At 35.7% G+C, this 19,105-nt stretch overlaps 1 protein-coding gene across 1 annotated transcript; it reads right to left on the bottom strand.

Moving 5' to 3' along the window:
* Window positions 1–7,919: 7,919 nt before the first annotated feature.
* LOC124394668 (MAP kinase-interacting serine/threonine-protein kinase 2-like) lies at window positions 7,920–16,931 on the bottom strand. Its single transcript, XM_046863045.1, has 12 exons — window positions 16,791–16,931; window positions 16,188–16,277; window positions 15,640–15,737; window positions 15,188–15,267; window positions 14,979–15,052; window positions 14,794–14,898; window positions 11,506–11,561; window positions 10,862–10,957; window positions 10,258–10,452; window positions 9,857–10,021; window positions 9,330–9,361; window positions 7,920–9,077 (listed from the first exon to the last, which is right to left on the bottom strand). The coding sequence occupies exons 2-12, from the start codon at window positions 16,258–16,260 to the stop codon at window positions 8,822–8,824; spliced, it is 1,230 nt and encodes a 409-aa protein (XP_046719001.1). The 5' UTR covers window positions 16,261–16,277; window positions 16,791–16,931; the 3' UTR covers window positions 7,920–8,821.
* Window positions 16,932–19,105: the final 2,174 nt, after the last annotated feature.

The raw sequence follows: 19,105 nt of genomic DNA, 5'->3' as shown, positions 1-19,105 counted from the left end.
GGCCTTACGCTGGAGAAGCGCCGCAGAGCGTCTCTGTGAATAGCAGATCCACTCCGGGGAAAAATCTACGTGAAAATCCCTATAGGGAACTTAAATTCGATCAGAAATTAAAATTAAAATATGAAACAAATCAAGTAATAATAATCAAGTAATAATTATATATATATATATATATATATATATATATATATATATATATATATATATATATATATATAGTTCCTCACATTTCAGCATCCATAGTGTATTTTTTTTTAAGTAACAATACAATAGAAATGAAACTTGGGTATATTTTAGCCTATCAATGTGCAGCTTGTATAGCAGTACAGATTTACTGTCCTCTGAAAATAACTCAATATACATTATTGTCAAAATAAGTGGCAACTCAGGTAAATGGGGCCTCGAGTTTTAATGTCTAATTTACAATATGATCTTTTGCCCCTTTCTTCTCCAAACTTCTCATAACTTTGTTTCAGTCAAAGAATTCAATTTTTAACTGTACAGACCACAGCAAAATGTAGAGGTGGCAAGTAGTGTTTCCTTCTGGTGATTCTTCCATCTTGCATACTTCAGCAGTTTCTCTAAAAAAACAGTGCAGTTTCTTAATTATATTTTAGACAGTGACGATTGGACTCCTTCACCCATTCTTCTCTATCCTCCATTACTTTACCCCTCTTGCCTCCATCCTCTATTCTTTTATCTCTCTCTCGCCTCTATTCTCCAATCTACAAGGACATGTCAAGATTAGCAGGAGGATAAATGGATTCAAGTACGAGGACATTTAGAAAGAAACTGATCAAATTGGTAAAACATTTAAAATTGGGCAGAAATTCACACTACAAATAGAAAGAGACCCCAAACACAACGCTAACACAGGGTGTAAGGTGGATGTTCTGGAGAGGTCTAATTAAAGCCTGGCCAAAATACAATATAACATTTATGGAATTACTTTCAGTAGTACTACAATAATGAAAGAAACATGGAGTCTCCAAGTATACTGTATACACACTACTGCATTTCTTTACATATACTGTACATAATAAAAGCTACTTCAGCTTTCATTCATCTCCCCCATCCATTTATCTCCATTCTCTTTCCTACATATGTATCTCCTGTATCGCTGAATCCTGCATTTTCTCCATCTCGTCTTGTCCATCCATTTTCCTTCATGTTCTATACTGCACATCTCCCCTTTATTCCATTTATCTTAGCTCCAATTATCTATTCCTTCACCCCTCTCCTCGATCCTCCATCCTCCACCCCGATCGTCTCCATCCTCCATTCCCCATCCTCCACTCAATTCTTGTCAATCCTCAATTCCTCCATCTCTCTCTCTGTCCTTCTCCAATTCTTCACCCCTCTCTTCTCCATCCCTCACCCAGTTCTCCTCCATCCTCCATTCATTCACACTTTTTTTTCTCCATTCTCCATTCCTTTACCCCTATCTCCTCCATTCTCCATTCCTTTACCCAGTTCTCCTCCATCCTCCATTCCTTTACCCAGTTCTCCTCGATTCTCTATTTATTCACCCCTCTCTCCTCCATCCTCCATTCCCTTACCCAGTTCTCATCCATCCTTAATTCATTTACCCCTCTCTCCTCCACCCTCAATTCCTTCATCTCTTTCTCCTCCATCCTCAATCCCTTTCCCCTTTCTCCTCTATCCTCTATTCCTTCACCCCATGAGATAGTGAATTAGTGGGTTTTTGTTAAGCCAAAATCATCACAATTAAAAGAACCAAAGACTTGAACTACTTCAGTCTGTGTGCATTGAATTAATTCACAATAAACTTTTCCACAACATTCTAATTTATTGAGATGCACCTGTAAATTATCATCACACTGTCTGGTGGGCTCATTTCCCAAAGTTGCTCTTTCTTATATACTGGATTAAACAATAAAAAAAAAGCACACGTATGAAATGAGTTTAAGCAGGAAAATTACTTTTTTTCCCCCTTTATCTCTTTGTTAAATCAGCTGATAAACACACAAAGCCTCCACTGGTCACATCCTGTGTCTGTACTCTGTCAGTTCTATCAAAGTCATTTCTTTGCTATTATATTAAAGTTTGAACAAATTCCAAAAAATCCAATCATGTGGATTTTCATGGTTGTTTTTCTAATCCCGTTTCCCTGCAATGCCAAAGGTGAGTCTCAATTGGATGAGTTTAATTTTTCTTTCTTTGCATTTGAGTAAAAAAACGAAAAAAACAAGCTTGATGGTAATTCCAGACTTTTATTCAGACATTGAAATCTAGATTTTTTAGTTTATGCTTTTACTGTAATTCACCAGTTCACATTTACAGCGAAATTAAATCCTAATTTATTATGGTGTGTTTTGAATTCAGATTTACATACACTTTTCTAATTTGGTCGTAGATCCTAAATGAACAGTTTGAGGGTTGGAATAGATCAATTACCCAATTATGTTTAAAATGTATCTCCCAATTTAGACTTTATTTAAAACTGAGTGTTAAATCATAATTTACTGCTTAAACTTATGCTTAAACCTAATGCTGGGGTTTGGTTTCAACCTAAATCCTAAATTACAAGTTATCCTAATTTATAATTAATTTCTAATTTAGATTATAATTAACAGACCTGTTTAATTTTAGATACTTATTCACAGCATAAGCCTTAATTACAGGTTCAGTTGAAATGTATTATAAAAGTATAACAAATTTAGATGTTGTATTTACACCCAGATCAGAATATACAAGTTTAGTGTAAACAAAGACCCCACAGATTAAATGTAAATCTAGATCAGAGGAGCCAAAACATTTTTCTATGAAAACTTGATTAAGAGCCATGGGCTGGAAATAAATGTTGCATTGTACTAAACATATTGCAATTAAAGTAGTAAAGAAAAGCTTCTCTCATTTATGATTTCTTAACATTTAAACATAAATAAGTAAATAATAACTCTGTAATCTGCTTAATCAATACATTTTATTTTCAAAACAAATTTCCAGTTCAGTAAAACTTACAATACAAACAGAAACAATCCAATTTATTGTACAATAAAGTTCAATGGCTGATACGGCTAATAAATTACTTCTAGTGAACGACATGAAGCTGGACTTTCATTTTTCAATGGTTTTTCGAATGTCATTGTCTCATATATGGCCCTAGTATGGGCATCTCTTATCAAGACTTTAATTAATTAGTTAATTTATTTAATTAAACTAAATCATTCCGATCTACGATAGTGTAATTATTACAAAACAGATTATATATTTCCCATTTTCTTTGTTGACTCATGAAGGTGTTTATAGGGTAGAAATTCTTCAAATATACATAATACTGTATGTGAGGAGTCCAAAAGGAAACAATGAGATGCACTTTTATGGTCTTTAATGGTTTTTGAGCAACATGTGAATGTTTCTTTTATTTTTATGCAACAAACTAGGTCATTTAAGAGTTTGAAGATGGTAATTGCATGGTGTTTAAATATGAAATGGAAGCCATGTTGAGACGGTTTTCCTTCACCCGGATTAAGTCTCCAACCTTCCCTGATCCAAAACAACCCCAAACCATTAAACTTCCACCTCCATGTTTGACTGTGGGTGTGAGGCGGTCTGCGAACACCTACTCTCTCGTTTCCTACGTTTTTTGACAAAATTGTTGAATTTGGACTCATCTGTCCACAGAACCTTCTTCCAGTCATTCACAGTTGCAATTCAGTTTGTTGCATAGAAACACAAGGAACATACATGTGTCTCAGAAACCATAAGCGAATCGAAGTTTCCACACTTTTGACACGCACTATAATTGGTATTATATTTATTGATATAATAGAATTTAATATTTTACCTCTATTCATGACTATTATAATTTATATTGTAATGTCTTTAATTTTCATCTCTCATTTAAATTGCATTAGTATAGATTAAACTCTCTGTTCTTTCCTTCTGGGATGTATAATGTGACTATCCATCCATCCATCCATCCATCCATCCATCCATCTTTTATTATAATACAGAAATATATCACCACTGTAATTTTATGACTATGCTAAGTCATTTAATTCTCAATAACTATGATGAATTATGTTATCAGAATGATGTAGGGGAAAACTACAGGGTAGAAATAATTTCCTGTTATTGACTTCATAAATAATTACTCTTGTAAGGAAAATAAAAAAATTTTTGCTGCATGTTATCACTGCACTCCTCTTCAATACTCTTGTGTTTAATGCTGATCATTCCAGACGAGTGTCCACGCTCAGTCTCTATGTCCCAGAACGGGTTTGTGAACGTGATGTTTGGGCAGCGCTTCAACATAACCTGTAATTTCACCTGCCTCACTACAAGTCACCGAGTCCAGCTGCTGAAAAACGAGGAGCTGCTGAGCGAGTTGAGTTTGTCCAGAGATTGTCCAGCATCCAAACACACCATCGTTCTGTTCCTGATCTTTCCTGCAGTCCAACACGACAACTCGGGACATTACAAGTGCCAGAGCATGCCTCTTGATGTCATTTCCTCTATACATATTAATGTTGGTGAGTAATTTTATTTCAGAGCACACGCATTATAATGTGACAAATAAAACTTGAGAAGTCTATGAAAAAAAATACTCTGGTTCAAATTGTCCCCAGTTGCTGGTATAATAATCTTTACTCCAGGAAAATGAACCTGATTAAGACACAAGGGTGTTAGTAAAGTCAGGTACTGATGTAGGTGAGGTGAGGACACCTGGGGTGCAGTCAGTGTCCCAAAGGTGTTCCATAGGGTTAAGGGAAGTTGTCGGCTGTATCTTTCTTTTATAAATCTGATAAAACTAAAGACCCTTTTGGAGATATGATGCAATACTACAATAGAAATTAGGTTTATTAGCAACAGATAAGTTACATGACTGGGCACTAAAGTGTATCATAGTTTCTCAGAAGATGGGCAGAGGTTCATCATTTGGCAGAAAACTGCATCTACAGTACAAATTGTGAAAGTTTCAGCATAAATGTTCCTTAAAATCATACATTTTCTCAGTTTCACAGTCTCCATGATCTATTGTGAATTGATTGTGGGTTAATGAGATTCCCAAATTAATGCATCCTCTTTGATTTTTACATTTTACACAGCAACCTTTTTTTAATTGAGGTTGTATGAATATGCAAATCAGAAACACTTCCTATTACCCTGCTATGCAAAATAAAGGCTAAATCACTAAAAGTGCTAAAAGTGTGTGTTGTTCACATTTCTGTTTTTTTTATTTCAGTCAAACCAGATGAGCAAACCCTGAAAGACAAGTATAACGTGACAGGTAAGCAACAGTCTGCATTTACCTACAATTTGCAGTCAGTGTAACAAGATGATGCTGTTGGAGTAGAATAATGGTGTGATTAAGACGACTTCCTGTTTTCACCTTATTTCCTTATGAGAGCATAATCCAACATTCATTACTCATGCACTCCTGTGCTTGTGTTAAATTGTGCACATTGTACTTATATTATATTTATTTAAATCCACATTTAAGATATGGACAAAAGTATTGGGACACCTGACTTTTCCAGCCACATGTGGTTCTTCCCCAAATTGTTACCACAAATTCAGAGGCAAACAGTTCTACAGGATGTTTTTTGGTTGGAGTCGTTTTTAAATATTCCCCTTGATATTAATAAAATATGCTTTTCATTGGAGTGGAAGATATTTAGTGGCCTGCTATAGAGCTGAATGAATCTCACAAATCTCTAAAAGCACAATCCACAATCTATTGGAACATCTTCCCAAAAAGAGTGAAGGTTATTATATCAGCAAACAGGAACTAAATGTGGGATGGGATGTTCAAAAAGAAGCACATACCAGTCTTAGTCAGGTCTCCACAAACATTTGTCCATACAGTGTACAGTTCTACCGTATAACAGTGTTAAATTATTGTTCTCTTACCAACCTCAATTTATTCTCAAGACAAAACAATGTAGCTTGTAAACTCCTCTGTTCTGAAGCTGTAACAGCTTGACCTCTGACAAAGCGACTGTTAAACTGGAGACTCCTTCCATACACATTCAATAAACATATTTGAATTGCTGTACACGTCCTTGTTGAATAACCTGTGAATGAAATCATTGATCTAAACCTGTGGTTTGCAGCCACACCTCTGACGGAGATGTCTTCCGAAGTCAAGTCCGCTTGCAAGGCACCATTTTCATGTGAGTAGAGTTTTATCTCATTTCCTTCAGCATTAGTGAAGCATAATATTAACCTTATTGATACATAAAAATTATCATAGAACTAACAGCACTGCTTAAAACAAAATCTTTGCAGGGGAAATACTAAAGATTTACATTAACCAAATAACTACATACACCTCAACGTAGTGATGTAGTAGTATAGATATAAACAAAAATACATTGATTAATAAAACAATACAAGAAATAGAAACAGGTATAATAAGTTTAGATTTGGTTTATTGTGATTAAAATTTAGGGAAAATATTAGATTATGTTAGATACAATATATGGTGAAAAGTTTGTAGACACCTGACCATGAGATTCGAACATGTTTTTTTGACTGTTCCACATTTAGTTCCCATTTGCTGATATATTTAAATGTTATTTGTATAAATGCACTTATAACAATTAACATTGTCCCAAAGCAACTTTACATAAGTAAATAGATTACAAATATAACATTTGGAATGTATAAATAGGTCCATGTGAGTTTATCCCTTTTAAGTTTTACATTCATGAGTTAGGCAGTGGTGACCAGGAAAAACTACCTAAGATGGTATAATAACGTCCACTCTTATGGGATAATGTTCCACTAGATTTTAGTGTGTGCTTGTGGAGATGTGTGCTCAGCCACGAGGGTGTTAATAAAGTTAGGCACTGATGTAGGTGAGGTGAGGAGGCCTGGGGTAGGGTTTAGTACGGTTGAGGGGCTCTATAGTAGGAGATCTTCCACTCCAACCCATGTAAAGCATAACTTCATGGAGCTGGGTTTTGTATAGGGGCATAACCATGCTGGACCAGGTTTGAGACTCCTAGTTCAAGTGAATGAAGCATTTTATTCTACAGCAAAGAACTTTATGGTAACAGTTTGAGGGGGAAGAACTAAATATGCCTGGAAAAGTCGGGTGTCATGTACTTTTGCCCATATAGTGTATTTCTGAAAAGAAATTATTTAAAATCACAGTAATTGTCTTTAAATTATTTTTTATTTGTTATGTTACATAAGTGGACTTTATCAAAGTATTTCCATTTAGGGAAACTTTTCCTTCACTACATTTGGATATGTAGAGTCTTAATTTTTATTCATCTACAGTACATTTAAAAAAAAAAAAAAAAACATTTTTGTAATAATAGTAAATGAGATGCCATGGTGAAGGAATTTGAAGTAACTCTAGTATGTTTTTGTCTCCTATAGGGAACGCACCTCTGTGGTACTTATTGGGAAAGACTGCACTTTTCCTCATCTGCACCCTGAGCATGGTGTTGAAGAAAACCCGTTAGGTCTCGGGTGGGATTTATTTCCTTCTTTAGCAGTGAGAGTTTCACCTACAACCTTTTAAATTAATTTTAGTTCTTGATAATCCCTTTAAATTTTTTTGGATTGTTATTGGCCAATAAAGAAATCTACAACAATTTACCATTATTTTTTTTCCAAGGGTTCACAGTACTAGGGTGCATTCTCATTTAAATGTGTAACATATTCGGTATACTGTATTTAGCAAAGAATTTAAAATATTTAAATTTTTATATATTCTATTAACTTTTCTAGCAAAAATTTATAATACAATTTTTATAATACTTTTTTATACTTTAAAATGCTCAACGTAAGTTATAATAAAATCAATAGCTGCATCTTCATGATAGTTGAAAAGTGAATCTGTTGAGCATCAAGTATGTTTCACTTTTATTATTAATGCAGTAAGAAATTAATAAATTAACTATAAAAACTTTTTTATAATAATTGGAGGAATCAGATTTTGAATTGTTTGTGCCCTTTATTTGGATGTTTTACCCCCAAACAAATACAACAATCATTAAGTCCCTTGAATTAGTAGTAAATTAGTATCTTCAATAAATTGTTGTATCAAGATTTACACTGGAGCATAAAAAAATAAAAAAAACAAGAGGGAAAAAAAGTCTCTCCAAGAATAATATTTAAAATGTTTTCCAATACCCCAGTGCAGGAACACAACGTAGCGTGATGCATAGACGGTGAGAATTCTGAATAAAAATGATGCCGGTATGTAAAACATCAACATCAGTGTTATTTTTGCATCTTCAACTGTTGGAAAGTTGTTTTTTCTTTAAGTAATCTGGAGGAGGAAGAGGGGAAAAAACAACAACAAAAAAAATCCATACCAAACATACAGGCACTATGAGGTGAAAAAAAGTCAAAAATAAAAAAAAGTGCAAAATAGGTTAATAAATAAAAAAATTTAAAAATGATTAAAAATAATAAAAATGGTTAGAACATTTATATAAATATATATAATAAATTCTGATCAAATCCCTGACTTGGCACAAAAGAAAACTGCAGTAGAACTGATTTTTATATCATCTTTTTCCTTTTCTTAGAACTAAGGTTGAAAAATTAAGGATGTAAAAAAATTTAAATAATGTTAAAAAAATGATTAAATGTCAGCCTGCGGGACAATCAGATATTGTTCCGGGATTAACGTAAATTTTGTTTAGATTAAACACTGTGCTTCACTCAATCTTCATTTCATCAGGAAACATTATTATAACTTAATGCTTCTGGGGCAGTTTGTGGTTCTGTTCTGTAGTGCTACATTTTCTACAGAATCCCACAGCATTTAATCTTGTTTAAAATTCAGCAGATAGTTGAGGTACAACACTGTCTTGGTCATGAAGAGATGCTAGGTGCCACCTCTGACCGTGAGCAGAGGGCTGAGGAGGTGACTTCTGCTTTCCTTGCGCTGCTGAGCCAGACGTGATCTGTAGAGGCGAGACCGAGACAGTGAGCTTGGAGATGCAGATCGGAGCAGAGAGGAACAGACGCCGAACGAGGTCCTGTCCTTCTGAAATTCTTCCTCTGCCTCCTGCTGGATCACCTGTCGATTCACAGCTAACACCTGAGTGGTGAAAAAAGTAAGGTCCTGGACACTCGACTCGCTGAAAGAAGAAAGTAGGCAAAAGACATCAGTTCTTTAATGTCACAAAAATATTAAGGTGTTTAGTATTAAGTATGTGATGTAATATAACAGGGGTGATAGGATCCCTGCTTTTAAACAAACAGCCTCTGATGCAAGAGAACATCAAATGGACCAAGAATTAACCCTTGAGGTAGTCCTACAGTACAAAAGTCTCCTCTTTAACAGCTTTTATTAAATTAATATAACACACTTGATCGTGATATGAACTCACCCTGAGTTTAGAGTAGGTGTTTTTTGGGCATCCTGGGAAGAAAAAAAAAATAAATGTACACACTAATTACACATTAAAAAAAAAAAAAAAAAAAAAAACAGAGCTTGCATACATCTATACATACAAATGTAAATAAATGAATACATACATTGACCTGTCTATAGAGATTTTAAACTGCTAATTCACACAGAAGCATTAGCACAAGGCTAGCTAATGGGAAAACATCTACAGACAAACCAGCAGGCTGATCATATCTATCTACCATGTTAACTCCCATTTTTATTAAAAGATAAGCCTTACAGCTAACTATGATGACTGACTTCGTTGTTTTACAGAGGTAGCAATGGCTAGAAAGCGAGTCAGAGTGCTTTGAAATTAGCACTTAACAAGGATACGGAGACCTTTCAGTCTAGTATTATCGTTTTCATGACAAATTACAAGAAACTCTGGGCAGTGGGCAACAAATCCAGCTCCACATCATATAATTAAACAAAAATGAAGATAGGTGTCATGGTGAATACTCGTACCCCTTGGACCCAAGGGTGCTGCAGGACCTGGTCAGCGCTGAGCCGCTGTTTAGCATTGCGCACTAATAGCTTGGAGACGAGGTCTTTGGCCTCGGCAGATACGTGAGCCCAGTCCTTCTCAGGAAACTCGTACTTTCCTTCCTGAATTCTCTCAAACAGCATGCTCTGGATGGGGTGGTGGGGGAACAAAATAAAAAATAAAAATAGTAGTGTAGTTGTCTAGATTCTGATTGGTGAGAAGATGTTGGTGCTGATTCAGTTTCTCAAACATTTATAGCAATTATAGAAACCTGATACATTTCAGGATGGTAACCGTAGCTACACTTCAGACAGTCTCAGCACGTCAGACTTACATACATCACCGGTTATTAAATCTCAAGTATCTGTTTGATATTACACACCTGGCAGACGTAGCATGGCTGCCCATGATCCCAGCCACACCCAGTCCCGCAGTGACCAGTGAACGGAGGAGATCCGCTCAGCAGGATATAAAGGACGACGCCGAGACTCCACAGATCACAGCGTTTATCGTAAACCCCCAGGTCCTCATTAAACACTTCCACCACCTCGGGGGCCATGTACTCCGCTGAGCCACACTGAAATACAGCACAGTATACGTTATAGCTGTACTTTAAAAATATAATGAATATTTATATTTAAATGTTTATACAAGAGCAAATTTGTGCAATTTGTTTGTGCATTTTAAGCTAAATTAGTCCGAAGAAGTGCGTTGTGTGTGGTGTAGTGGGGAAAACTGTTTCTACTTAATTGAACTGTGTGTTGGACTGTTTCTAGATTCCCCTCACATGTGCAGTGAGGTTACGCAGAAACTTTTACTTTTTTGCACAATAGAGAATGCTTGAATAAGCCAATCAGTTTTCAATCAGGCTTGTTTTAGAGATTTTATTTTCTAACCATCTAAACAGTTATCTGATAGTACTGTACAAATAAGAATTGTAAACGCTTGTGTGTGTGTGTGTGTGTGTGTGTGTGTATGGTGTTTACCGGAGTGAGGAGCTGTGGAGTGGAGATCAGGTCACTGTCATTGCTCAGCTTCATCCCACAGCCCAGATCAAAATCACAGATTTTCACTGGACACATCTGTAGAGAAGAAAGAACTAAAAATAGTCAGTAAGTTATTTAAGGGGGGAAAAAAAGCATCATGAACAACTGGCTAATTATTCCTTACACTCCACATCATGAAATTTGAAGTTAGATATAGAAATAATTTGTAGCTAGGTGAGCCCTACACCACTTTGCTTCATCTCAGGCTTTTATTAACCTCATCATGCAGTAGAGAAAAATAAAATGCCATGGATTATTAACTTATTCCACTTATATCTATTGTGCTTTTAGCATTTACAAGTTAAAGCAGTCATTGATGTGTGCAGTGCAAAACTGACTAAATGGATCATAACACTTAAGTTTATTATTTCATAAACAGCTTGTTGGATCTAGAATTCTGCTGCTCTAAATAACGGAGATAAATCGCTGACATGTTTTTATAAATAAATGGTTAAGAGAGAATGACTGCATGCCTCTGTGCCATGAATTTACTCAAAGCTGGTGGTGTTAACTCCTGATGCCCTTTTTCGTTATACATCATGTTAAAGTTTTCATCTCCAGTTCGCCAAATTTATCTCACTCACCCTGTCAGTGCGCTCACAGAGAATATTCTCTGGCTTCAGGTCTCTATGCGCCATTCCTACAACAAAAAACTAGAGTATTAGAGTATGTACAAATAAGGAAAATGAAAAAATAAAAAAATAACACTAAATTAAATAACGCACGTTTAAAGCAGTTTGCTTTTTGACCATTTTTATTGAAAATATAATATAAAAATTTTAACTGCACTGCAACATTTATTTTTTCTCACATACAAACGAATAAATAAACTTCACCAAAACGTTATTTTTAATCACTAACCCTTTGTTTTACTGATGCACCAAGTCTCAAAACAAGCAGCAAAATCTGCCATGATGCACAAAACCGTCCGTGTGGAAACACAGCAAAAGTTCAGTTTGGTGTCCTGATCATTTACGTAATTTAAAACGCCATAATTATTTTACATTTACAGGAATATTGTCTTCATGCTCTATGTTGAGTTTGGTTTCACTAAAACTAATTTGCATAAAGCACCCATGTGTGTCCATGCTCATGCTGATTACAGTATTAAAAACTTTAAAAGTTTAAATTTAAAGTTAACATTAAAATGTCCGATTGATCACGAGTTAACTCACGACAATCATGCGATTAAATATTTTAATAAATTGACAGCCCTTATACATACAGCTCTATGGATTCCAGATTCCACAAGTTTTCTTTCCACTCGTCATTTCACTGCAAGTTGTTTCCTGCATATAACTATTTATGTAACTATTAAAAATCTTGACTATTAAATCTATATCGCTAGCTATGTTAAAAGCTAATGCTAGCGCTATTGATTCTTCAGCGTTTTGCACAAAAGAAATCCGATTTCCAGTACGGGGTGAGTAGCCACAGTGACACTGCTAACAATAGTTACTTTTGTATACCCCTGGCATTGTTGTGAATGTTTAAATGTAAAAATACTAAAAAGAAATGCAATTGAAAAAACTTGGTCTGCCACGTTCTTTTAAAATGTTTTTGATTTTAACTACGTATGTTCCGCATGTAAAAAGGATTGCATGTACTGAAACATTTAGAAATATTTATTTAATACACACATACATATACACGTGTATGTGTGTATATATATATATATATATATATATATATATATATATATATATATATATATATATATATATATATATATATATATACATACACACACACACACACACACACACACACACACACACACACACACACACACGCATATACATACACACACATACATAACATGTACACATATACATACATAACATACAAAACACACACAACAAAATTATAAAACGCATCTCTTGTTTTTGCCCCCATTTTTCATGAGCTGAGAAGACTTTCTATGTATACAAGACATATTTCTCTCAAACATTGTTCACAAATCTGTCTAAATCTGCTTTAGTGAGCACTTCTCCTTTGCTGGCATATCAAGATGCTGATTAGACAGCGTGATTATTGCACAGGTGTGCTTTAACCTGGCCACAAAAAAAAGGCCATGATAAAACATGCAGGTTTACTGTATTGGGGGTCCAAAAACCAGTCAGTATCTGATGTGACCACCATTTGCCTCACGCATTTTGCCCTGTACAGTGGAAACCGGGATTCATCCATGAAGAGTGAACACCGCTCCATAGTGACAGATGGCATCGAATGTGAGCATTTGCCCACTGAAGTCCGTTACAATGACGAACTGCAGTCGGGTGGAGATGAGGATGAGGATGAGGACGGCAAGAATCAAATGAGCTTCCCTGAGATGCTTTCTGACAGTTTTAGGAGAAATTCTTTGGTTATGCAAAGCGATTGTTTGGTTGACTGGGTGTCTGGTCTCAGACAATCTTGGAGGTGAAGATGCTGGATGTGGAGGTCCTGGGCTGGTGGGGTTACACGTGGTCTGCGGTTGTGAGGATGGTTGGATGTACTGCCAAATTCTCTGAGAAGCCTTTGGAAACGGCTTATGGTAGAGGAATGAACATTAAATTCACGTGCAACAGCTCTGGTGGACGTTCCTGCAGTCAGCATGCCGATCGCACACTCCCTCAAAACATGCGACATCTGTAGAATCATGCCGTGTGATAAAACTGCACATTTTAGAGCTGCCTTTTATTGTGTCCAACCTAAAACACACCTGTGCGATAATCATACCGTCTAATCAGCATCTTGATACGCCAGCAAAGGAGAAGTGCTCACTAAAGCAGATTTAGACAGATTTGTGAACAATATTTGAGAGAAATGGGCCTTTTGTGTACAAAGAAAAAGGTATTAGATCTTTGAGTTTAAAATGGAGCAAAAACAGTGTTGCGTTTATAATTTTGTTCAGTATGTGTGTGTGTGTGTGTATGTATATACACACACACACGCACGCACGCACCCACCCACGCACGCACGATTTGTTTTGGATTCAAGATTGAATGAGTGAATGAATAAAGGATGGAAGGAATGAAGACATTTGTTAAAGTACGCTGAAATAAAAACAGTTAAGTAGATCATATCTTTAGCAAAAGAATTATTAAATGTAAAACACACACCCCTGTATTACCCAAATGGGGTCTAACAAATGTAAACTACGTTTTTCTATTTATTAAATTTTATTTGTGCCAATTTAATTGATTACTGAATTTAATCAATATAATAAAGTGTTTTGCATTCATTTTGATTTACTCCATTTTTATAAAATATTTGATAATTTTTTAGCCAAACACTTGTGCTCTGGTGACCCCATCATAATGTAACTTAAAAATATCCTAAGTCGAGACACGGCCTGTCCTACCCAGGAGTCTTAAATACTGGTGATCAGTATGGGGGTAGTATACTGTAATTTGGTCATAATTTAACAAATTACAGTATATCATTTAGCAAAATGGTGCAATTTACAGTACTGTATAAACGTGCACCAGTTCACAAGTTCATAAGTCCAACCATCATAACTCAGGAACCATCTGTAATTGAAATTCTATATACAGTAAATATAAATATAATTCATTAAGAAAATTACATCGTTATTTAAAAAAAAGGAACTATTATAAAATTGATTTATTTCTTTCAGTAAATATTTTATCCTTAATCAGGGTCATTGTTTAATAAATAAAAAAACTAGATTAACTAGTTTAATTTAAAAAATAAATAATGATAAAAGGGTCAACTGTCAAATAATCCACAGTAATAATCAATAATTTCCGGCTTTGAATGAAATTTTCTTTCCACAGTTCAAACCTTTACATTTCTGCTTAACCTGTTTTTTTGTGTCAGAAATCAGTGATTCTTTTTGCGATATGTGATTTAGATATGGGACTGACCTTTACTGTGCAGGAAGTGTAAAGCGCTGGCTATGTCCTGCACCACAGCGCTGACTTCCTGTTCACTAAACCGCTGCCTTCTGTGTATGTGAGTTAATACTGAACCTAAAACCACAAACCAAGTCTGAAAACAAGCTCTGAAATGGCAATGGGTTTCAAAACAAGGCCAAAGCAGAGTGACAAACCTCCTCTGAGCTTCTCAAACACCAGGTAGAACCTGTTGTCTTCTTCAAAAAACTCCACCAGCTCCAGAATGTTTCTGCAGACAAGAAGAAGTTCCATCAAATTACATTAAACCTACATCAATACCTTCTGACCAAGCAGCAGTCAAGCTATTGTGTGTGTGTGTGTGTGTGTGTGTGTAAATGTAATATGACCTCTAAGCTTGCAGTACCTGTGGCCTTGGCACTGATAGAGAATCTCCACCTCTCTAAAAACACGTCCTCGTCTCAGTCCAGGCCTCTTCTTGATGATCTTAACCCATAGACAGAAAACACTCAAAGTATTATTTGTATATTATTCCTATTAGTATTGGCAAATACATGCACAGTATGAGGATGGGTTCCCCTTTTGAGTCTGGTTCCTCTCAAGGTTTCTTTCTCATAACATCTAAGGGAGTTTTTCCATGCCACAGTCACCACGGCTGCTCATCAGAGATAAATGCACACCATTCACTTTAACTGTTAATTTCTGTAAAGCTGCTTGGAGACAATGTCTGTTGTGAAAAGCGCAATAGAAATAAACTTGACTTACTTATAATAGTCAGGCCTTTATTTTCACACTTATCATTGATAATTTCGAAAATGTTTCCAGACCTATCAATACTGAAAAGCAGCGTGATCTCACCTTCACTGCGTACTCTTTTCTCGTGCTCAGACTGACGCACGTCTGCACGACCGCATACGCTCCTTCTCCCAAAACCTCATCCTGGAGTCTGTAAACATCTGAATACAACATGAGGAAAAGCATGAAAAGGATTCATATACACTGGAGTGGAACACAGATAATGAACTATTATAATTATGAGAAATAACAAACACACACTAAAATGTAGAGTAATATCTGAATTAATTAATATCCATTTAAACAACTCAAAATGCTTTATATAAATATATATTAATATATTAAAGAAAAATTCTGGTTGCTTTGCTGCTCGGACAATAAATTGCAATGAAAAGGTGGAGTTTTCGTTTCATGCAATTTAATTTTCCAAGCAGTTTATGATATAAATTATTAGACCATAAATAAATTTTAAGGCCATAACAAAAATAACAACAAGCCAAATTATAAAGGCTCAAATAAATGATTACAGGCAGGTTAACCTCTCCCCTGTTCAGCATGTTCAACATGGCTGCTGGTCATCTGCAATATAAAAACTCAAACCATCATCTTGCCTTCAAATCTTCTGCTGAAGCCATCTGAGGCTCTGCATCTCTTTTTCTTCTTGTTTCTCCTTAAAAGGTCCATGATTTCATGTGAATTATCTGAAATAAAATCACAACAATATAATCTAAAGAATACCACATGAAAACTTTTAAAATATTTGGTATCTGCCCCCCAAAAAACTAACAGATAATCACTTAAGTAATTACAAAACATAGACAGGGACGTCTGATTCAGAGAATAATACTATTTAATTGGTATTTGTCGCCGCCTAGTGGATTAAGGTAATAGTGCAACGTGCACAATATTTGCGACAGGACGTGATAAAAAATTTAAAACGTCAGAATGTAAAAATTTCATTTTTTAAATATATTTGCAAAAGAAATGCACGCCAAGAATGTATAGCTTAGATGAAGTTGTGGGTTAAGAAATGACAGGTGAAACTGAGAAATGAAATGAATCTCAATTAAGAGTACTTTTGTTCAATATTGTTGCATTATGTTTGGGTTGCATAACAGCATACTGATAATTTACCTACAGCTGCACAAAACTGACAAATAAATTGGAAACCATCCCAATTAGGACAAATCTACTTATCTGTAACTCATGCACACCTGCAAACTGCACACCGACAACTATAATGTCCCAGTCTTAGCACCTTCTCCTTCTGACCTGTTAAACTCCACTTTTAAATTTCTTTCCCCAGTTTAATCCCATTTAACTCTATTGCTTTTTCCCACCAGGTGTGTCTCTGAATTTGTAACCTCACCTCCGGAAGTCCCGCCCATTCTCTGTTTTCTATCCAATTACAAAATGTGCTGGAAACTTGCTTTGGCAGCTGATTGGAGAACTTTAACAATAGGATTAAGGTTTTTGTCTTTATTCAACCATTCGACTCATTAAGGGGTAACACGCAAAATTGTGAAACTCTATTGTAATTATTTATTATTAAATTATTTTTTAATTTTTTATTATAATATTTTTGCGCTGCCATCAGCACGTCCTAGAGAAATTAAACTTTGAGGGATGGTTGTCTTACCGAGACCTGCCACATGGTGGTGCTACAGTGATCAAAACTTCAATTACAAACGTCTAACGTTTGAAGAGTTTGTCATAGGCTTTTAAAAGTCTCTTTGATCATTGGAGACGAAAACCAAAAATAATAAATATATCTGATTTCAAATTTGTCCCCCAATTTTTGCCGTTTTAATTAAAAAGTCCTCAATGAACAGAGGTCCCCAATTTCCTATGAAGAGTCAAAAATCGAACCTAATTGAGGGCTGTGGACTATAAATAAATGTTGCATTATAGATTTGATTAAGAACTGCCCCAAAATTCAAATTACTCTAAAATCTGTCATATAGGCATATGTTCCTATTGCAGAACGTTCATGCCAGATTATGCTGTCCTCGAGGCTCCCTTGAGTGTAATAGCTCATAGGAAGTGTGTACAGATCATGCTGACATGGGCACCAGAGGCTAAACAGCCTTTGATTTCCTGAAGAGAGCTCTCCAGAATACTCCAACCCTGGAAATCCCAAACCCAAATAGGCCTTTTGTTCAAACAGTAGATGAGATAGACTGGTGCATCACATCTGTACTGTTGCAATAACATGTAGAAAAACTTAGACTAGTTGCATATTTTTCTGCTGAAAAAGCAATAAATGCATTTAGAGATTTGGTGGGATTCAGTGATCTAACCCTAGTAGTGCCATGTGCAGTATCTCAACTATTATTATTATGGAGAACCTCATGATTGTCTCAATGTTGTTAATCAAGGTTGCAGCACCAGACCAGATTTAAAAGAAACTCTGTTGAAGGATCCAGACATAGAATTGTTTGTGGTTAGCATACAGGAATGCAGAATCTGACAATAACTTTGTGCGGTTTACAGTAGTGACACAAAATGAAACTCTAGAAGCACAACCTTTAAAATCACACCTTTCTGCAAAGGCAGTAGAATTGGTTGCTCTTACTAAAGCCTGTAAATTAGCAGAAGTAAAAACAGTGAACATCCATACAGACAGTAGATGTGTTGGTGTAGCACTTCATTTTGGTACTTGAACAACATAAAGGGTTTTTAACCTTATCTGAGTAACCCATCACACACCATGGCCTGATGGTGTAACTCCTGATTTGGTATAACCCCAACGGTAAGTCTCGCCTAACAAGAACATTTTTCTCCTATTGTGATAAATTGACACTTGGTCTAGACCGTGCATCAAAAATGAGGGATGTATGACAGAATCTCGACATTGGTATAGGCTTCAATTATTATTCCCCAAAATTTTGTGAAAGTTGTATAATGTGTATAAACAACACAGGCAGAAGAGTTAAAACCTCACAGAGCGCTCATCCACCTGCAGACCACCTATTTCAACACCTGCAGATGGATTTCATTGAATTCAGCCCTAGTGAAGGTAGAGGTTACTGTCATAGTAGATATGTTCTCAAAGTGAATGGAGGCTTTTTCAACATCCAAACTGAACCCTGGAGCAGCAGCTGAAGAGCAACTGAATGAAATAATTCTATGTTGGGGAATTCCTAGGAATAGATCTAAGACAGTATTGTGCTTATCATCCAACTAGTTTGACATTGGACCTCCTGGAGTGCTTAAAGGCTCTGTCATGGAGAAGCTTTTGCTGGATCTGTGATGATCAAAAATGTTGAGCTCAGTAGCTCCTAGTTTTATACCAAAGACTGTAACAAAAACATTTACTTATATCTTATACTCCAGTACTCATGTTAGTTCTCACTCTCCAGTGTTCTTTATTGTTGAAAGATCTATGATCAAACTCTTGATGTCACCCAGATGAGGATGGGTTTCTCTTTTGAGTCTGGTTCCTCTCAAGGTTTCTTCCTCATAACATCTAAGGGAGTTTTTCCTTGCCACAGATGCCACGGCTGCTCATCAGGGATAAATACACACC

The sequence above is a fragment of the Silurus meridionalis genome, chromosome 12 (genome assembly GCF_014805685.1).
Source record: "Silurus meridionalis isolate SWU-2019-XX chromosome 12, ASM1480568v1, whole genome shotgun sequence".
NCBI classification, from domain to species: Eukaryota; Metazoa; Chordata; class Actinopteri; order Siluriformes; family Siluridae; genus Silurus; species Silurus meridionalis.
Note: the sequence above shows the minus strand (reverse complement) of the source record. Positions and strands in the feature narration are given on the sequence as shown.

Coding starts and splice junctions, on each gene's coding strand:
- LOC124394668 (XM_046863045.1), bottom strand. CDS start 16,260: ATGGACCTTTTAAGGAGAAACAAGAAGAAAAAGAGATGCAGAGCCTCA. Junction 14,899..14,978: donor GTTTGAGAAGCTCAGAGGAG/GTTTGTCACTCT, acceptor TTGTGGTTTTAG/GTTCAGTATTAACTCACATA. Junction 9,078..9,329: donor ACACCTACTCTAAACTCAGG/GTGAGTTCATAT, acceptor TTCTTCTTTCAG/CGAGTCGAGTGTCCAGGACC.